Source organism: Macaca mulatta, chromosome 3 (genome assembly GCF_049350105.2).
Source record: "Macaca mulatta isolate MMU2019108-1 chromosome 3, T2T-MMU8v2.0, whole genome shotgun sequence".
NCBI lineage: Eukaryota > Metazoa > Chordata > Mammalia > Primates > Cercopithecidae > Macaca > Macaca mulatta.
In genome coordinates this window covers 45,515,794-45,531,497 of record NC_133408.1, presented here as the reverse complement: position 1 = coordinate 45,531,497, position 15,704 = coordinate 45,515,794, and the positions used below count along the sequence as shown (strand labels likewise).

The 15,704-nt window shown below is 47.3% G+C and overlaps 1 protein-coding gene and 1 pseudogene across 2 annotated transcripts in view; one reads left to right on the top strand and one right to left on the bottom strand.

The window, feature by feature from the left end:
* Positions 1-15,704, top strand: part of BAIAP2L1 (BAR/IMD domain containing adaptor protein 2 like 1) — a 112,957-nt gene that overhangs the window by 68,138 nt on the left and 29,115 nt on the right. For both annotated transcript variants that reach the window (XM_028845539.2, XM_077996182.1), the window contains exons 4-5: positions 14,046-14,107; positions 14,215-14,286. In XM_028845539.2, the coding sequence (XP_028701372.1) occupies positions 14,046-14,107; positions 14,215-14,286 (134 nt within the window). The remainder of the gene's footprint in view (positions 1-14,045; positions 14,108-14,214; positions 14,287-15,704) is intronic.
* LOC114677220 (U7 small nuclear RNA) lies at positions 9,930-9,979 on the bottom strand (annotated as a pseudogene).

Genomic DNA, 15,704 nt, shown 5'->3' with positions numbered 1-15,704 from the left:
ATCAGTGAAGAAGGAAGATGAATAATTAATGCTAATTTACTCGATATAATAAGTTGTAGAAAACTCTTAATCTTTTAATGTTGTGTTACATTCAGATATAAAGAAAACGAGTGCCGCTGGGCGTGGTGGCTCACGCCTGTAATCCCAGCACTTTGGGAGACTGAGGCGGGTGGATCACATGAGGTCAGGAGTTCAAGACCAGCCTGGCCAACATGGCAAAACCCAGTCTCTACTAAAAATACAAAAAGTAGCCGGGCGTGGTGGTGCATCCCTGTAGTCCCAGCTACTCGTAAGACTGAGGCAGGAGGATGGCTTGAACCCAGGAGGCAGAGGTTGCCCTGAGCTGAGGTCACGCCACTGCACTCCAGCATGTGTGACGGAGTGAGACTCCGTTCCGTCTCAAAAAAATAGAAAGGAAACAAGCACTCATCATCTGTGTATAGATGCAAAATTGATCAATTATTTGTGATACATAATTGATACAGTTGAATAAATTAACATTGTCCTTTTAGCTAAAATAAGACTAGTGCATTAAAACCCAACTTGGGAAATATTTTCTCTTTATTGCAAATCCTGTGCTTTAACTCAACAGTACTTGTGTAGAGTAGATACACTAAGTCAGTTTAATTGCTAATCAAAAGGCAAGTGGGAAATAAACATTTAATTTCCTTCCTGAATCAATTTGTCAGTCCTAATAAGAGAATTGTCACCTAAGCCCTGGGTCTCCCTACTCTTTCATATAATGAATACTTTTTTTTTTTTTGGAGACGGAGTCTCACTTCTGTAGCCTGGGCTGGAGTGCAGTGGCGCGATCTTGGCTCACTGCAACCTCTGCCTCCTGGGTTCAAGTGATTCTTCTGCCTCAGCCTCCTGAGTAGCTAGGATTATAGGCGCCCACCACTAGGCCCAGCTAATTTTTTGTATTTTTAGTAGGGACGGGGTTTCACTCTGTTGGCCAGGCTGGTCTCGAACTCCTGACCTTGTGATTCACCCTCCTCAGCCTCCCAAAGTGCTAGGATTACCGGTATGAGGGTATGAGCCACCGCGCTGGGCCTGAATACTTTGTTACACTTTTTGGAGGAGACATCTTTACTAAATACTACCTTAGGTATTGGAAGACTACATCTTACCTCACTGAAAATATGTGACATTAAAATATCCAGAATGTTGTCTTTTTTTTTTTTTTTTTGACATGGAATGCTCTGTCACCCAGGCTACAGTGCAGTGGAGCGAACGTGGGACACTACAACCTCCGCCTCCCAGGTTCAAGCAATTCTTATGCCTCAGCCTCCCGAGTAGCTGGGATTACAGGCGTGCGCCACCACACCTGGCTAATTTTTATATTTTTGGTAGAGACAAAGTTCCACCATGTTGGCCAAGCTGGTCTCGAACTCCTGGCCTCAAGTGATCCGCCCGCCTCAGCCTCCCAAAAGTGCTGGAATTACAGGTGTGAGCCACCACCCCCAGCCCTGTTCCTTTCTTTATGTAGATTCAAAGTTCTGACCTATGTGATTTTTGTTTCTGAAGAACTTCTTTTAACATCTTTTCGCAAGTCAGACCTACTGGCAACCAATTCCCTCAGTTTTTGTTTGTCTGAGAATGTCTTTATCTCTTCCTCACTTTTGAAGGATGATCTTACTGAAGAATTCTATGTTGGTGAATTTTTTTCTTACAACACTTAAGTATTTTACTCCACTCTCTTCTTGCTTGCATGGTTTGTAAATAGAAGTCAGATGTCATTATTATCATTGTTCTTCTAGAAGCAAGGTGCTCTTTTCCTCTGGCTTCTTTTAAGATTTTTCTCGGCCGGGCACGGTGGCTCACGCCTATAATCCAAGCACTTTGGGAAGCTGAGGTGGGTGGATCACCTGAGGTCAGGATTTCGAAACACACCCTGGCCAACATGGTGAAACCCCCATCTCTACTAAAATTACAAAATTAGCTGGGTATGGTGGTGCACGCCTGTAATCCCAGCTACTCAGGAGGCTGAGGCAGGAGAATCACTTGAACCCGGGAGGCGGAGGTCACGGTGAGCCGAGATCGCGCCATTGCACTCCAGCCTGGGCGACAGAGTGAGACTCGGTCTCAAAAAAAAAAAAAAGATTTTTCTTTTTGCTAATCTACAGTTTGAATATGCTATACGAAGGTGTAGATTTTCTAGTATTCATCCTGTCTTGTGTTCTCTGAGCTTTTCGGGTCTATGGTTTGGTGTCTGTCATTAACTCTGGAAGATTCTCAGATATTATCACATCAGTTTGTATTCTTTTTGTTCCCTTCTCTCTTTTTCTCCTGGTATTTCCATTATGGGTATTTACACCTTTTGTAATTTCCCCACAGTTCTTGGATATTCTGTTTCATTTGTCATTCTTTGTTCTCCTTGCATTTCAGTTTCGGAAGTTTATGCTGACATATGTTCAAGCTCATTCATCCTTCCCTTGGTCGTGTCCAGTCTACTGGTGAACTTATCAAAGGCATTCTTTGTTTCTTCATTTCAGTGTTTTTGATTTCTAGTATTTCTTTTTGAATCTTTGAGTTTCTATTTGATATATTTTGGATATTTGTCTGCTCCAAATTTTATGTTGAAATGTGGCCACCACTATTGGAGGTGGGGCCTAGTGGGAGGTATTTGTGTCATGGGGGCAGATCCTTTGTGAATGGCTTGGTGCCCTCGTTGGAGTAATAAGTGAGTTCTCACCGTATTAGGGCCACATAAAGATCTGGTTGCTTGCTGGGCGCGGTGGCTCACGCCTGTAATCCCAGCACTGTGGGAGGCCAAGGCAGGTAGATTATAAGGTCAGGAGATTTGAGACCATCCTGGCTAACACGGTGAAACCCCATCTCTACTAAAAATACAAAAAATTAGCTGGGCGTGGTGGCGGGCGCCTATAGTCCCAGCTACTCAGGAGGCTGAGGCAGGAGAATGGCATGAACCTGGGAGGCGGGGCTTGCAGTGAGCTGAGATCATGACACTGCACTGCAGCCTGGGCGACAGAGCAAGACTCCGTCTCAAAAAAAAAAAAAAAATCTGGTTGCTTAACAGAGAGGGCACCCCTCCAACTCTCCTGTTCCCTCTCTCACCATGTGACATACCTGTGCCAACTTTGCCTTCTGCCTTGAGTAAAAGTTTCCTGAGGGCTCACCAGAAGCCAAACAGATGCTGGTACCACGCAGAACCATCAGCCAAATAAACCTCCTTGATTTTTTATTTTTATTATGTTTTTAGAAACAGAGTTTTGCTCTGTCACCCAGGCTGGAGTGCAATGGCACGATCTCGGCTCACTGCGACCTCCACCTCTTGGGTTCAAGCAATTCTTCTGCCTCAGCCTCCTGATTAGCTGGGATTATAGGCATGTGCCACCACGCCCAGCTAGTTTTGTGTTTTTAGCAGAGACAGGGTTTCATCATATTGGTCCGGCTGGTCTCGAACTCCTGACCTCAGATGATCCACCCGCCTCGATCTCCCAAAGTGCTGGCATTACAGGTGTGAGTCACCACGCCCAGCCTAAACCTCCTTTATTAATGAATTACCCAGGCTCAGGTATTCTTTATAAGCAACACAAAACGGACTAACACACCATCTCTCTGCTTCCATTACCCATCTCTTCTTGCGTAATGCCCACTTTTCCCAATGGAACCCTCAGCGTATTAGTCATAGTGCTTGGCAGTTCTCTGTCTGATAATTCCAGATTCTCTCCCACATCTGAATCTGGTTCTGATGCTTGCTTTGTCTCTTCAGATTGTTTTTTCTTAGCATGCCTGTAATGTTTGTTGCTTTTAGAAGCTTCATGACGTGTCGGGTAATAGGAACTGAGGTAGATGAGCCTTGTGTGTGAGGATTTGTGTTTATCTGGCTAGGAGTTAGCATGGATTTAACGATAGAGGAAGCTGTATCTGTAGCAGAGTCAGAGGCTTCGATTTTCCTCCGATGTCCTTGTTTTTTTGTCTCTGTTGTTGTCTTTGGTTTTCCCAAGAAAATTCTTCTAAATGAAGCCTGTGTCTTACGTATGACTCTGTGCTGTAACCCACAGATACTGTCCCGGAGCCATGTTGATGGTTAACTTGGTGGTCAAGTACTGGGGAAGGGAAGAATCTTCCTCTTATGTTTAAATCCCTGTGTTTGGATGGGTGTGGAGTGATAGGCCAGAGTTCCTGGGATGCCTTTCAGAAGAGTTTCTGAGTCTTTTTTTTTTTTTTTCCCTCCCTCTGCTTGAGACAGGAAGACTGGAGGGGGCTGGAGTTAGCAAGTCGCCCTTTCCCTGGTCGGATAAGGCTTTATTACAGCAGATTCCCTTGAGGCCTGGCCTTCCGTACAGAGAACATAGCTGGAACAGAACAAAGCTCTGGGCATACTTTAGAATGTTTGCCTCCCACCGCCTCCACCAGAAGCCCCAGGGGAATCTTCTCCAACCTCCCAAGTGAGAAGGTGGTGGGACTTCTAGACATAAAACTCATGAAAGTGTGGGGACTGCCCCCAAAGACTGACCCCCTGAAGTTTTGAACTCTCAGACTCCTCCATGCCAAGCCCCCAGCAATTCATCATTGCAGTGTAAGAGTTTCTGCCAGGAATGGCCCCAGCATTGGTCTCTGCTCCGTGTGAACTGTGAGTCTCTGCATCCACCTGTCTGTCTAGTTTTCAGGGCACATCTTTACCCTGTGAGCTTAATTCTGTCATGAATCTCAGAATCACTGTTTCTTATTTTAGCTTGTTTCCATTTGTTTAGCTTATTTTGTTATAAGGGAGTGACGACCTCCAAGCTCTTAGACGTGCTGGAGTGGAAACCGGAAGTGCCTTTGCGATTGTTTTTGCATCAACAGTGACCAGCTGTGTGTGTTCTCTGATGGATCAGTCCTGATGGCTGCAACTTAAACTATAGGAGAAATGTCAGCACTTCAGACTGAGGTGCTCAGTATTCTGTTTAAGGTCTTAAGAGATAGAGGAAAAGAGAGTATATTCTACAGGTATGTTCCCTTAGGTAATAGGAGATTGACAGTTTTTCCTTTGAGGACTCTGGGACTGGGGAAAGAAAGGCTATGACAGAAGTGTCGAGCTGAATATATAGATGGATACATGGAAAGTGCACCAAACAATGCTGACTACAGGCTGAACAATCGCATGTGTGGATTTTATTTCCAGAAAACAAGTACCCAGAAAATGGCCTGTTGAGGAGTGTGTGGGCCCATTTTTGTTAGTGTGTGTTCTGAATTTTGTGTGTGTGTGTGTGAGATGGGATCTTGCCATGTTCCCAGGCTGGTCTCGAACTCCTGGGCTCAAGCAGTCTTCCCACCTCAGCCTCCCAAGTAGCTGGGACTGCAGGTGCAAGCCAGTGCGTTATTGAACCCATTTGCTCCATGTGACTAGACTGGGGCACCTCAGCAGCCAGTGTTTCTCTCCAGAACACTGGAAAGACGGTACCCCCCGAAACCTGTGGAGCAGGCACTCTGCACAGATGAGAATACCACAGCTCCAAGAGATACTGCAGAAAGAGGTGATGGGATTTCCCGGGGATGCACAGGTACTAAGAGGCCCGTCTGACGTCATTGCATCTTCCTGCGGATGCTGTGACCTTTGCCCGTCTTCGTGTCCTTGAGTCTCTGTAGAGGCCGATGATCCAGAAGCTTCTGCCTTCTGAAGCTGCATCCAATCTTTTCCCTTTCACAGCGCCTGGCCTTTCTCCAACCTCCTCAGCCAGCCTTCCCATCTTCCTCATGAGCTCTTCTTCCTAAAGATCTTGTATTATATTACTCAGGGGTCAGCAGTCGCTTCTGACTTTTTAGTATGAAAAAAATCAATGTCCTCTGAGCAATCCATTCTAGACTTATATATAAGATGAAGTTGTATTTGTGCTGTGTCTAAAAGGGAACCCATCCTCCAAGAAAAAAAAACAGTGTTTGGATTTCTGGTTGCAACTCTTTTTGGAGACACGTCTCCAGCCATGTCTATCATTTTCTAAAATGGAGGTTGCCAGGGACCTCGCTGTGAAGCAAAATGTTGAAAATATTTCTCCTGTTAACACATTTCTCCATTTTCCCCCTTACCTCCCTCAGCAAGCACAGGATTAACTGCCAGAGGTAGATGAAATCATTTTATTCCTCTCTAAAAAGAAATAAGTAAATCCATTTAGTACTGCAGTAAAGAATTGGCACAGGCATGAACCCATATCAGAAATTCTAAACAAGGATGAATAGTCAGGAATACAAAATCTTCCTTTTTGTTTTTTTGAAGACAGAGTTTTGCTCTTTTCGCCCAGGCTGGAGTGCAGTGGTCCTATCTCAGCTCACTGCTACCTCTGCCTCCCAGCTTCAAGTGATTCTCCTGTCTAGTAGATGGGATTACAGGTGTGCACCACCATGCCCGGCTAATTTTGTATTTTTAGTAGAGACAGTTTCACCATGTTGGCCAGGCTGGTCTCAAACTCCTGACTTCAGGTGATTCACCTGCCTCAGCCTCCAAAAGTGTTGGGATTACAGGCGTGAGCCAACCATGCCTGCCTTTTTTTGTTTTGTTTTGTTTCATTTTGTTTTTGAGACAGGGTCTTGCTCTCTTGCCCAGGCTGGAGTACAGTGGCGTGATCTCAGCTTACTGCAACCTCTGCCTCCCAAGTTCAAGCAATTCTCATGCTTCTGCTTCCCAAGTAGCTGGAATTATAGATACGCACCACCATGCCCGGCTAATTTTTGTATTTTTAATAGAGACAGAGTTTTCATCATGTTGACCAGGCTGGTCTCGAACTCCTGACCTCAGGCAATCCACCTGTCTTGGCCTCCCAGAGTGCTGGGATTCCAGGCATGAGCCACCATGCCCGGCCAGGATCCTCACTTTTAAATACCGGATCTCCCTGATTGGATTCAGATTGTGTGGTCTCAGCTAGAATACTGTCCAAGTCATTTTGTGTTTGCTGAGTATAAAATTTGAGCACACAGTGTTCATTTTCCTCTCATTTGTTATGTTTTGATTGTCCATTGAAGGTGTTGTCTGATCTCTACACTGGATGGTTAAGGATTTTTTTTTTTTTTTAATCACGACTCGTAAGCAATTGGTGGGGAAAACACTTTCAAACCATGCAAATCTCTTTCCTCGTCAACACTCGTGCCCTAGTTGAGCATCTGTTGATGATTTCTGCCCAGACAAGTCTTCCCTGCCCTGTGGTGTTGATTTTCCATCTCTTTACTCCCTCTTCATTTACTGATTGGCTCTGTGCAACTCTACTTCTAGCAAGAGCCGCCCCTGGTCCCCCATTTCTTTTTTCTAATCTGTTGACTGTGGACTCGTGGATTCCTAGACTTTTCAATGACTTATAATTTATGACTGCCTTAACTGTTTTGGTGCTCAAGTTGTCCCAGTATGAGCTGCTTCACGGCCAGTACTAGCTCCTTCAAGCCGGCTCTTGTGGCATACCCGCTAGTTAAGTGAGTAAGTTTTGAGCACAGTGCAGAGTAACTACAGTCTCCGTGTAAGACATTGATTAGGATGTGCTGCTGCTGTTGTTTAAGCCAGCAGCTAGACACAGAGGAATGATCCATGCAACGCTCACCCTATCACTTATTTGGGGTCACCCCTACACACACACATTGGTTGTTTGTACGTGTTTTTGTTTTGTTTTTTTGAGACAGCGCCTTGCTCTGTTGCCCAGGCTGGAGTACAGTGGCACAGTCATGGCTCACTGTAGCCTCAACCTCCTGGGCTCAAGTGATCCTCCCGCCCCAGCCTCCCGAGTAGCTGGGACCACAGGCACGGCACGCACCACACCTAGCTTATCTTTGTATCTTTTTTTTTTTTGAGATGGGGTCTCACTCTGTCGCCTAGGCTGGAGTGCAGTGGCTGGATCTCAGCTCACTGCAAGCTCCGCCTCCCGGGTTTACGCCATTCTCCTGCCTCAGCCTCCCGAGTAGCTGGGACTACAGGCGCCTGCCACCTCGCCCAGCTAGTTTTTTTGTATTTTTTAGTAGAGATGGGGTTTCACCATGTTAGCCAGGATGGTCTCGATCTCCTGACCTCGTGATCCACCATCTCGGCTTCCCAAAGTGCTGGGATTACAGGCTTGAGCCACTGCGCTCGGCCCCTTTGTATCTTTTGTAGAGATGGGATTTCACTGTGTTGCCCATATCCTGGGCTCAAGCGATCCTCCTGCCTTGGCCTCCCAAAACTGGGAGCTGTGATTACAGGTGTGAGCCACCGCACCCAACTTGTGCAGTGTTGGTACTAACCGGAGGAGGGCACCTTACCTCCAGCTGCGTCCAGGGACTGCAAGTTCTCAGATGCTGACAGAGCCTTTCGAATTTGGTCACGTTTGTGGTTGCTAATCTGCCTCCACACTGATTCAGTGTGGGTGATTCTACTCTTCAGAGCCCATACTCATTTATTTAACGCATCATGTGTGTGTGTTGGGGAGCGGTTTGCTTTTACTTCCCCTGTTTTCGCCTCATCCCATTTGAAACTTGGAAAATTGTCAGAAAAAAATCAGTCCTTCTTCCAATGACGTTTTTATTTTTATTATTTTTTCATGCATATATATTTTTTGAGATGAAGTCTTACTCTGTCACCCGGGCTGGAGTGCAGTAGCACGACCTTGGCTCACTGCAGCCTCTGCTTCCCGTGTTCAAGCACTTCTCCTGCCTCAGCCTCCCGAGCAGTTGCGATTACAGGCGTGCGCCACCACGCCTGGCTAATTTTTGTGTTTTTAGTGGAGATGGGGTTTTTCCCATGTTGGCCAGGCTGGTCTTGAACTACTGACCTCAAGTGATCCACCTACCCTGGCTTCCCAAAGTGCTGGGATTATAGGCGTGAGCCACTGCACCTGGCCTCCAATGATTTTTTTTTTTTTTTTTTTTTTTTTTTAGAGATAGAGTCTCACTCTTGCTCAGGCTGAAGTACAGTAGCATGATCTTGGCTCACTGCCATCTCTGCCTCCCCAGGTTCAAGTGATTCTCCTGCCTCAGCCTCCCTAGTAGGTGGGACCACAGGCGCCTGCCACCACGCTTAGCTAATTTTTGTATTTTTAGTAGAGATGGGGTTTCACCATATTGGCCAGGCTAGTCTCAAACTCCTGACCTTGTGATCTGCCTGCCTCAGCCTCCCAAAGTGCTAGGATTACAGGCATGAGCCACTGCACCTGGCCTCCAATGATATTATTAATCAATTTTACTTTAATCTGTGCAGCATAGCTTTAGAACAGTACTAGATTGGCTGCTTCCACTTTTTACCGTCTGATTCCACTTGCAGTGAAGTGTAGGAAGTAGTGCATGACTCAGGTGTTGCTCTGTGTTCTCTGGAAATAAAGCAGGTTCTGATTATCCATTATCAGATGTAAATGGAAAGAATCTTTATGCCTACATGTCCTATGCAGTTCAGGTACATTAGTAATCTCCATCTGGTTCCTCTAAATTTGTACTGTGAACTGATGAAGATAATATATTAATAGTCCTATGACTGTATTCTTTTTCTTTTTGGAGACAGGGTCTTGCTCTGTCTCCCAGGCTGTAGCACAGTGGTGCCATCATAGCTCACTGCAGCCTCGAACTCCTGGGCTCAAGTGATCCACCTGCCTCAGCCTCCTGAGTAGCTGGGACTACAGGCATGTTCCATGAAGCCCAGCTAATTTTTAATTTTTTTTTTTTTTTGGTAGAGACGGGGGTCTCACTATGTTGCCCAGGCTGGTCTTGAACTTCTGGCCTCAAGTGATCCTCCCGCCTGAACCCCACAAAGTGCTGGGACTTAAGCCACCACGCCTGGCCCTGTGTTTCCAGTGAAAATGTTCTATGAGTTCATACCAATAATTTTCCTGAAGTTTTATTCTTTAACATTATGTTTTAACTTCATACCACCTATTGGCTAAATGCATCTCTTTATGCAATATTGTCCAAAATGTTGGGCATATTTGTTCACAGTTTCTAAAGTGAGAGTGATGCCACCATTAACCATTCTTTTTTGTTGGGGATTTCCACAACCTGCTAGACAAACTCTCATAAAGCTGTAACACTCTGTGTGAATTATTTATGCAAATATTGAGAAAAAATTGATGGTAGAAAATGTCTTTGAGTTATGTCGAGTTCATGCTTTTGAAATACGTGTATATTGCCCCTTACTCAGACTGAATCACAGTACGGCGCTGAGTTCCTTCCCAAAGGGTGACTCCAAACATAACCGGGGGAAAAGGAAGCAGGCGCCCCAGTGTGCACAGCACAGTGGTGTGGTTCTTGTCGGGACGCATACTTAGCTCTGCTTCATCTGAGTCCGGGCTATGCCTGCTTCGCCTCACCCTCAAATATTTTCAGGGTTTGTTTTTTTTTTTCCTTCTCAAATGTAATTTATGAAAAAGTAGGTTACCGAACTAAGAGCAAACAAACCCACGTGGCATCGCATTTTAAACATAAAGTAACACTTGCTCTATTTAAGATGAAGCTTCTGCAGATGGAACATAAAGGGTGTTTTCATCTTCCGCTTCAAGATACACTTTCGGCTGCTTGCAGAATTGCAGCCAAGATGTGTGTTAATCCTTTCTGTGACCGCGGACTCCGCGGCGGCAGCTGCTGTGAGGCGGGCATCTGAATTCCAGGAGCAGTGAGGGACAGGAATAACAAGGCCAGGTGTTGCCCGCCTGCCCGCAGAGTGAAAGAGCTGCTTCACTGCGCCTCTCCCCTGCGCGGCGGGAAGCCACAGGCAGGAGCATGGAGCGTGCCCAGGGGCCCGGCCAGGCCAGAGCACCAGGTTCAGCAGTGTTGGCGTCCACCCTAGCACACGCCTTGGTTTTGGCAGCATGCTTCCCAGAGATCCACATTATATAAAGTTATGGAAATAAAGTTCATGAAAGAGAACAGTATGAGAAAAAAATGTGAATGCGTTTCCTCTAGCTCAAATCACCGAATGCTTTGAGCCACATTATTTTTAGACGTTTTTATTTATTTTTTTTTAAGTAGATCTCCCTTGCCAAGAATAGAATGTCTGATTTTCTAAATAACTGGAGTGGATTTTGTTGTTGTTTATATTTCATCCCCAATGAGGAATTGTTTGTGGGTTTAAAATAGATGTGAAAGTAACTGAGATTGTATCTGAATGGACCGAGGGGCTGTAAAATGGCATGTCCGTGGAATTATGCTTTCGGCCGTGTGCAGGTGGCTTTTGCGAAGAATTCTGGTCTGTTGGTTTTCTCGTGCCACGTTCTGGAAGAGGAAGCTGGCGTTGTTAAGGATGTGGAGTGGGAAGCTCGCTTACTCGGAGGGTGGAGCCCTGAGCGCTGGGATGATTCTGTCTTTACTCCCCGTGTTTAGCCATCGAGTTGAGTTCCTCCATCGGAGCACCATAAAATCCCACAGGGCTTAGGGACTAGGTTATATACCTGTCACAAGCCCTGCAAGCTCTGCCTCTCTGAGAGCTTCTGACCCCACCTTGTCTAGGCAGCACCGTTTGCAGAGGGCTCTGAAGTACAGCAAGGGAGCTGGTTTCCCTGGAACACCATGGGGGGAGGAGGGGAGTGACATGTTACGCCTGCATTTGGAAAGATCCCTGGCATCTGTGAGGAAGGTGATCCGGGAATCCGGGAAGTGACAAGCTGGGAGTCCAGAGAGAGGATGAGGGATGGAAGCAGGCGTTGGGGTTGGGCAGGCTTGAGAGAGGACCTCCTCGAAAGCCCACATGGTGGGACGTGAGTGCTGTGGGCTGGGGGTGGATGGGAGAATCCTCTGCCACCTCTGGTGGAACAGATCACCAAGTGAACATGTCTTGGTGACTTCACACGCCATTCCCCATGCCTTCTGTCCTGGGCAAGGAAGAGATCACAGAGCTTGGGAAGGGACATGGCTGCACCCTACAGGTGGCTCCGATGATGGCCTCGTATCCCCAAGGGAGAGAGTCTTAGTCATCAGGTATTACACGTGGGCGAGAGGTTGACCCTTGGCTGGCTGGCAGCTGAGAGCTGGAATTAGAGAATGCAGGGCAGCCAGAGAGGTCACTTCGAGACATGTTGAGGATGAGGTGTGCCCGATGGGACATCTGCGTGGCTGTGTTCAGCAAGGGTTGAATGCTAACCTGGGACAAGGGAAGCCTGGGTGGCCAGTGTGAGACTCAGATGTCCCTAGAACAGAACACAATAGGGTCATATGGCGATCGTAGCTGAGGCCATAGTCCAGTCTGTGCTTTCTCTCTCTCCCCATATTCTACCACAGTCCTCATTCAGATTCCTCCCCTGCAGCCTCTCAGTTCCCCGCTAGAATTCCTTTTTTGGGGGGCGGGGATACAGGGTCTCACGCTGTCACCCAGGCTGGAGCGCAGTGGCGCAATCCCGGCTCACTGCATCCTCCACCTCCCGGGTTCAAGCAATTCTCCCACCTCAGCCTCCAGAGTAGCTGGGATTACAGGCACGCACCATCATGTCCAGCTAATTTTTGTATTTTTAATAGAGACGGGGTTTCACCATGTTGGCCAGGATGGTCTTGATCTCCTTACCTAGTGATCCGCCCACCTCAGCCTCCCAAAGTGCTGGGATGACAGGCGTGAGTTACCACTCCCGGCCTGGAATTCCTTTTCATCTGGCCGCTGAGCTGTAGGATGGTCCACTGGCACATTTTGCTGTTGGTCGGCATTGTTTGATGGTGGTGGTAACGGTAGTTCCAGATGATTCTATGTGTTTCTCCCATTTCTTAGGTGTCAGACCCTAGGAAACCCATTTGGTTCCTGCAGATAAGTTGGCAGAGAGAGGCCCTCGTTCACCTTTATCAGATGTCACCTGTAGAAAGGTAGCAGAGAGCTGGTGCACTGGCACACACTGCAGAGATGTGATTGCAAACCCAGGGACCTGATTGCTGCCCTCGGCGGTGGGCGCCTCTGTCCTAGACATCTTCCCCGTCACGTGACTGTACTTGGTTTCAGGGGCTGGTGTATTCCCAGGAGAGGCAGGCTGAGCACTCTTCCTGCTGCGGGTTCCCCTGGCGTTAGGATTTTCCAAAACATTGTAAGAACTAACATGAGAAAAAAGAAATAGCCTTTATCTCTCGTGCCTGACAGATAATCCGATTACTCTGGGGATTCGATAAAAATAAATCATTGTTTATTCTTAGAGTTATCTTCTGTGACGACCAAAGTAATCATTTGTGAGACACTTTCAAAATTTAAATCAGATGTACAGAACTCGGCTTCAGGAACAAGTAAATATAGAAAGGGCCACGCGGTCCAGGCACAGTGGCTCACACCTGTCATCCCAGCACTTTGGGATGCTGAGGTGGGCGGGTCACTTGAGGTCGGAAGTTCAAGACCAACCTGGGCAACATGGTGAAAACCCCTCCCCACAAAATATCCCAAAAAAATAGCTGGGTGTGGTGGTGCACACCTGGAGTTCCAGCTACTTGGGAGGCTGAGGTGGAAGGATAGCTTGAACCCAGGAGGTGGAGGCTGCAGTGAGCCAAGGTCATGCCACTGCACTCCAGCCTGAGTGACAGAGCCAGACTCTGACTCAAAAAACAAAAGGCAAAACAGAAAGACTCATGTGAATTTGAAGAGAGTTTGCATGAGAGTTTGAATGTGAGTTTGAAGAGTCTGATTGATTATGTCGTAGAAGCCGTTTGCTCTCAGCTGTGTCCCCCTGGAAGCCACTGTGGGGACCCCATCGTGCTCCTGATGTGTGTCGGGGGTGATGCATAGAGACCCTGAGGGCAGTGTATTTCTGTGTTTCCCTGTTCTGTTTTACTTTCCCTAATACTTTACAAAACTGTGCAATGGGCCGGGCGCAGTGGCTCACACCTGTAATCCGAGAACTTTGAGAGGCCAAGGCAGTTGATCATCTGAGGTCAGGAGTTCGAGACCAGCCTGGCCAACACGGTGAAACCCCATCTCTACTAAAAATGCAAAAAATTAGCCGGGCATGGTGGTACACGCCTGTAATCCAGCTACTTGGGAGGCTGAGGCAGGAGAATTGTTTGAACCCGGGAGGCGGAGGTCGCAGCAAGCCAAGATTGTGCCATTGCACTCCAGCCTGGGCAACGGAGCAAAAACTCCACCTCAAAACAAAAAAAAATATGCAATGGCTTTCTGCTAACATATCTGGTTTTGTTCCCAGGACGTGTCCTCATAGAGATTTCAAGTACCCACAAGAAACTCAACGAGAGTCTTGATGAAAATGTACGTGATCTGTGTTCCTGTTTGCAAAATACACTTGTTTTAGGTTTTAGAACTTACTTTGCTTAAAGTCTCAAATCTGGTGTGAATTTATTTCCTTCTGTTAACAGTTTAAAAAATTCCACAAAGAGATTATCCATGAGCTGGAGAAGAAGATAGAACTTGACGTGAAATATATGAACGTAAGTGCATGGTTCTCCTCCAGCCCCAGCCTTGGGCTGCCTGACCTCCCACCCTGAGGAGAACTCATTCCCACTGTTCACTCATCAGTAGCAGACAGGAGCGAAGTCTCCGTGTTGATGATACCCAGATGCATGAAACTGACAAGCTCCCTTTGGGCTGCATGGGCCGGTTTTTGGTAACACTTGGGGTCTCTATTAGAAAGCATAGGGGCCAGGTGCGGTGGCTCATGCCTGTAATCCCAGCACTTTGGGAGGCCAAGGTGGGTGGATCACTTGAGGTCAGTAGTTCAAGACCAGCCTGGCCAACATAGTGAAACCCCATCTCTACTCAAAATACAAAAAAAATTAGCCAAGCATGGTGGCACGTTACCTGTCATCCCAGCCACTCAGGAGGCTGAGGCACGAGAATGGCATGAACCCGGGAGGCGGAGTTTGCAGTGAGCCGAGATGGCGCCACTGCACTCCAGCCTAAGCGATAGAGCTAGACTCCATCTCAAAAAAAAAAAAAAAAAAAAAAAACATAGGAAAAAGTATTGCCAGAAATCACGCTGCTTCCAGAAAGCATTGTCTTCACAGAGCACATTCACGCTGTAGGACATCTGTGCTTGTGTCACTGCAGCTGGTGCAGACATAACACTTCCTAAGCCAGCAGCGCTTCAGGCTGTGGGTGGTGTGCGGGAGAGTGCCCGGACGCGCCCAGACCCATCTGCAGAGACCGCTCCTGCATGGCGCCCCTTCTCTGTCCACTGTTGTCCATTCCAGCAGGTTTCTCCAGGTCCCCTTCAGGGTGACCCTGCTGCCCCAGTATTGAGGGCTCTTGCCATCTTCCCTTGCTGCTATAGAGTACTTAACTTTCTCCTGCCACCCAAAGTCCCCTTTCTGCTCACCCCGTGTGGCAGTGAGTGTGTGAGTTGCCCTGAAATCATCCCTCCCCTGTGGTCCTCGTGAGGCCTGCTGCCTGGCTTCACACTCCCGGCAGGAGGCCACAGGACCGGGACAGCTGCTAAGGTGCGTTTCATGCCAAGTGATTTACATGCAGTATCTGATTGTTATCCTTTACCCTTCTTTTTTTTTTTTTTTTTTTTTTTTTTTTTTTTTGAGATGGAGTCTTGCTCTGTTGCCCAGGCTGGAAGTGCAGTGGCGCAATCTCGGCTCACTGCAGCCTCCGCCTCCTGGGTTCCAGTGATTGTCCTACCTCAGCCTCCCAATTAGCTGGGATTACAGGTGTTCACCCCCACACCCCACTGATTTTTGTATTTTTTAGTAGAGAGATGGAGTTTCACCATATTAGCCAGCCTGGTCTCGAACTTCTGACCTCGAGATCCACCCGCCTCAGCCTCCCAAAGTGCTGGGATTAGAGACGTGAGCCACCGCACCTGGCCAGACACCCTTCTTATTTGCACTTCACAGATTATACG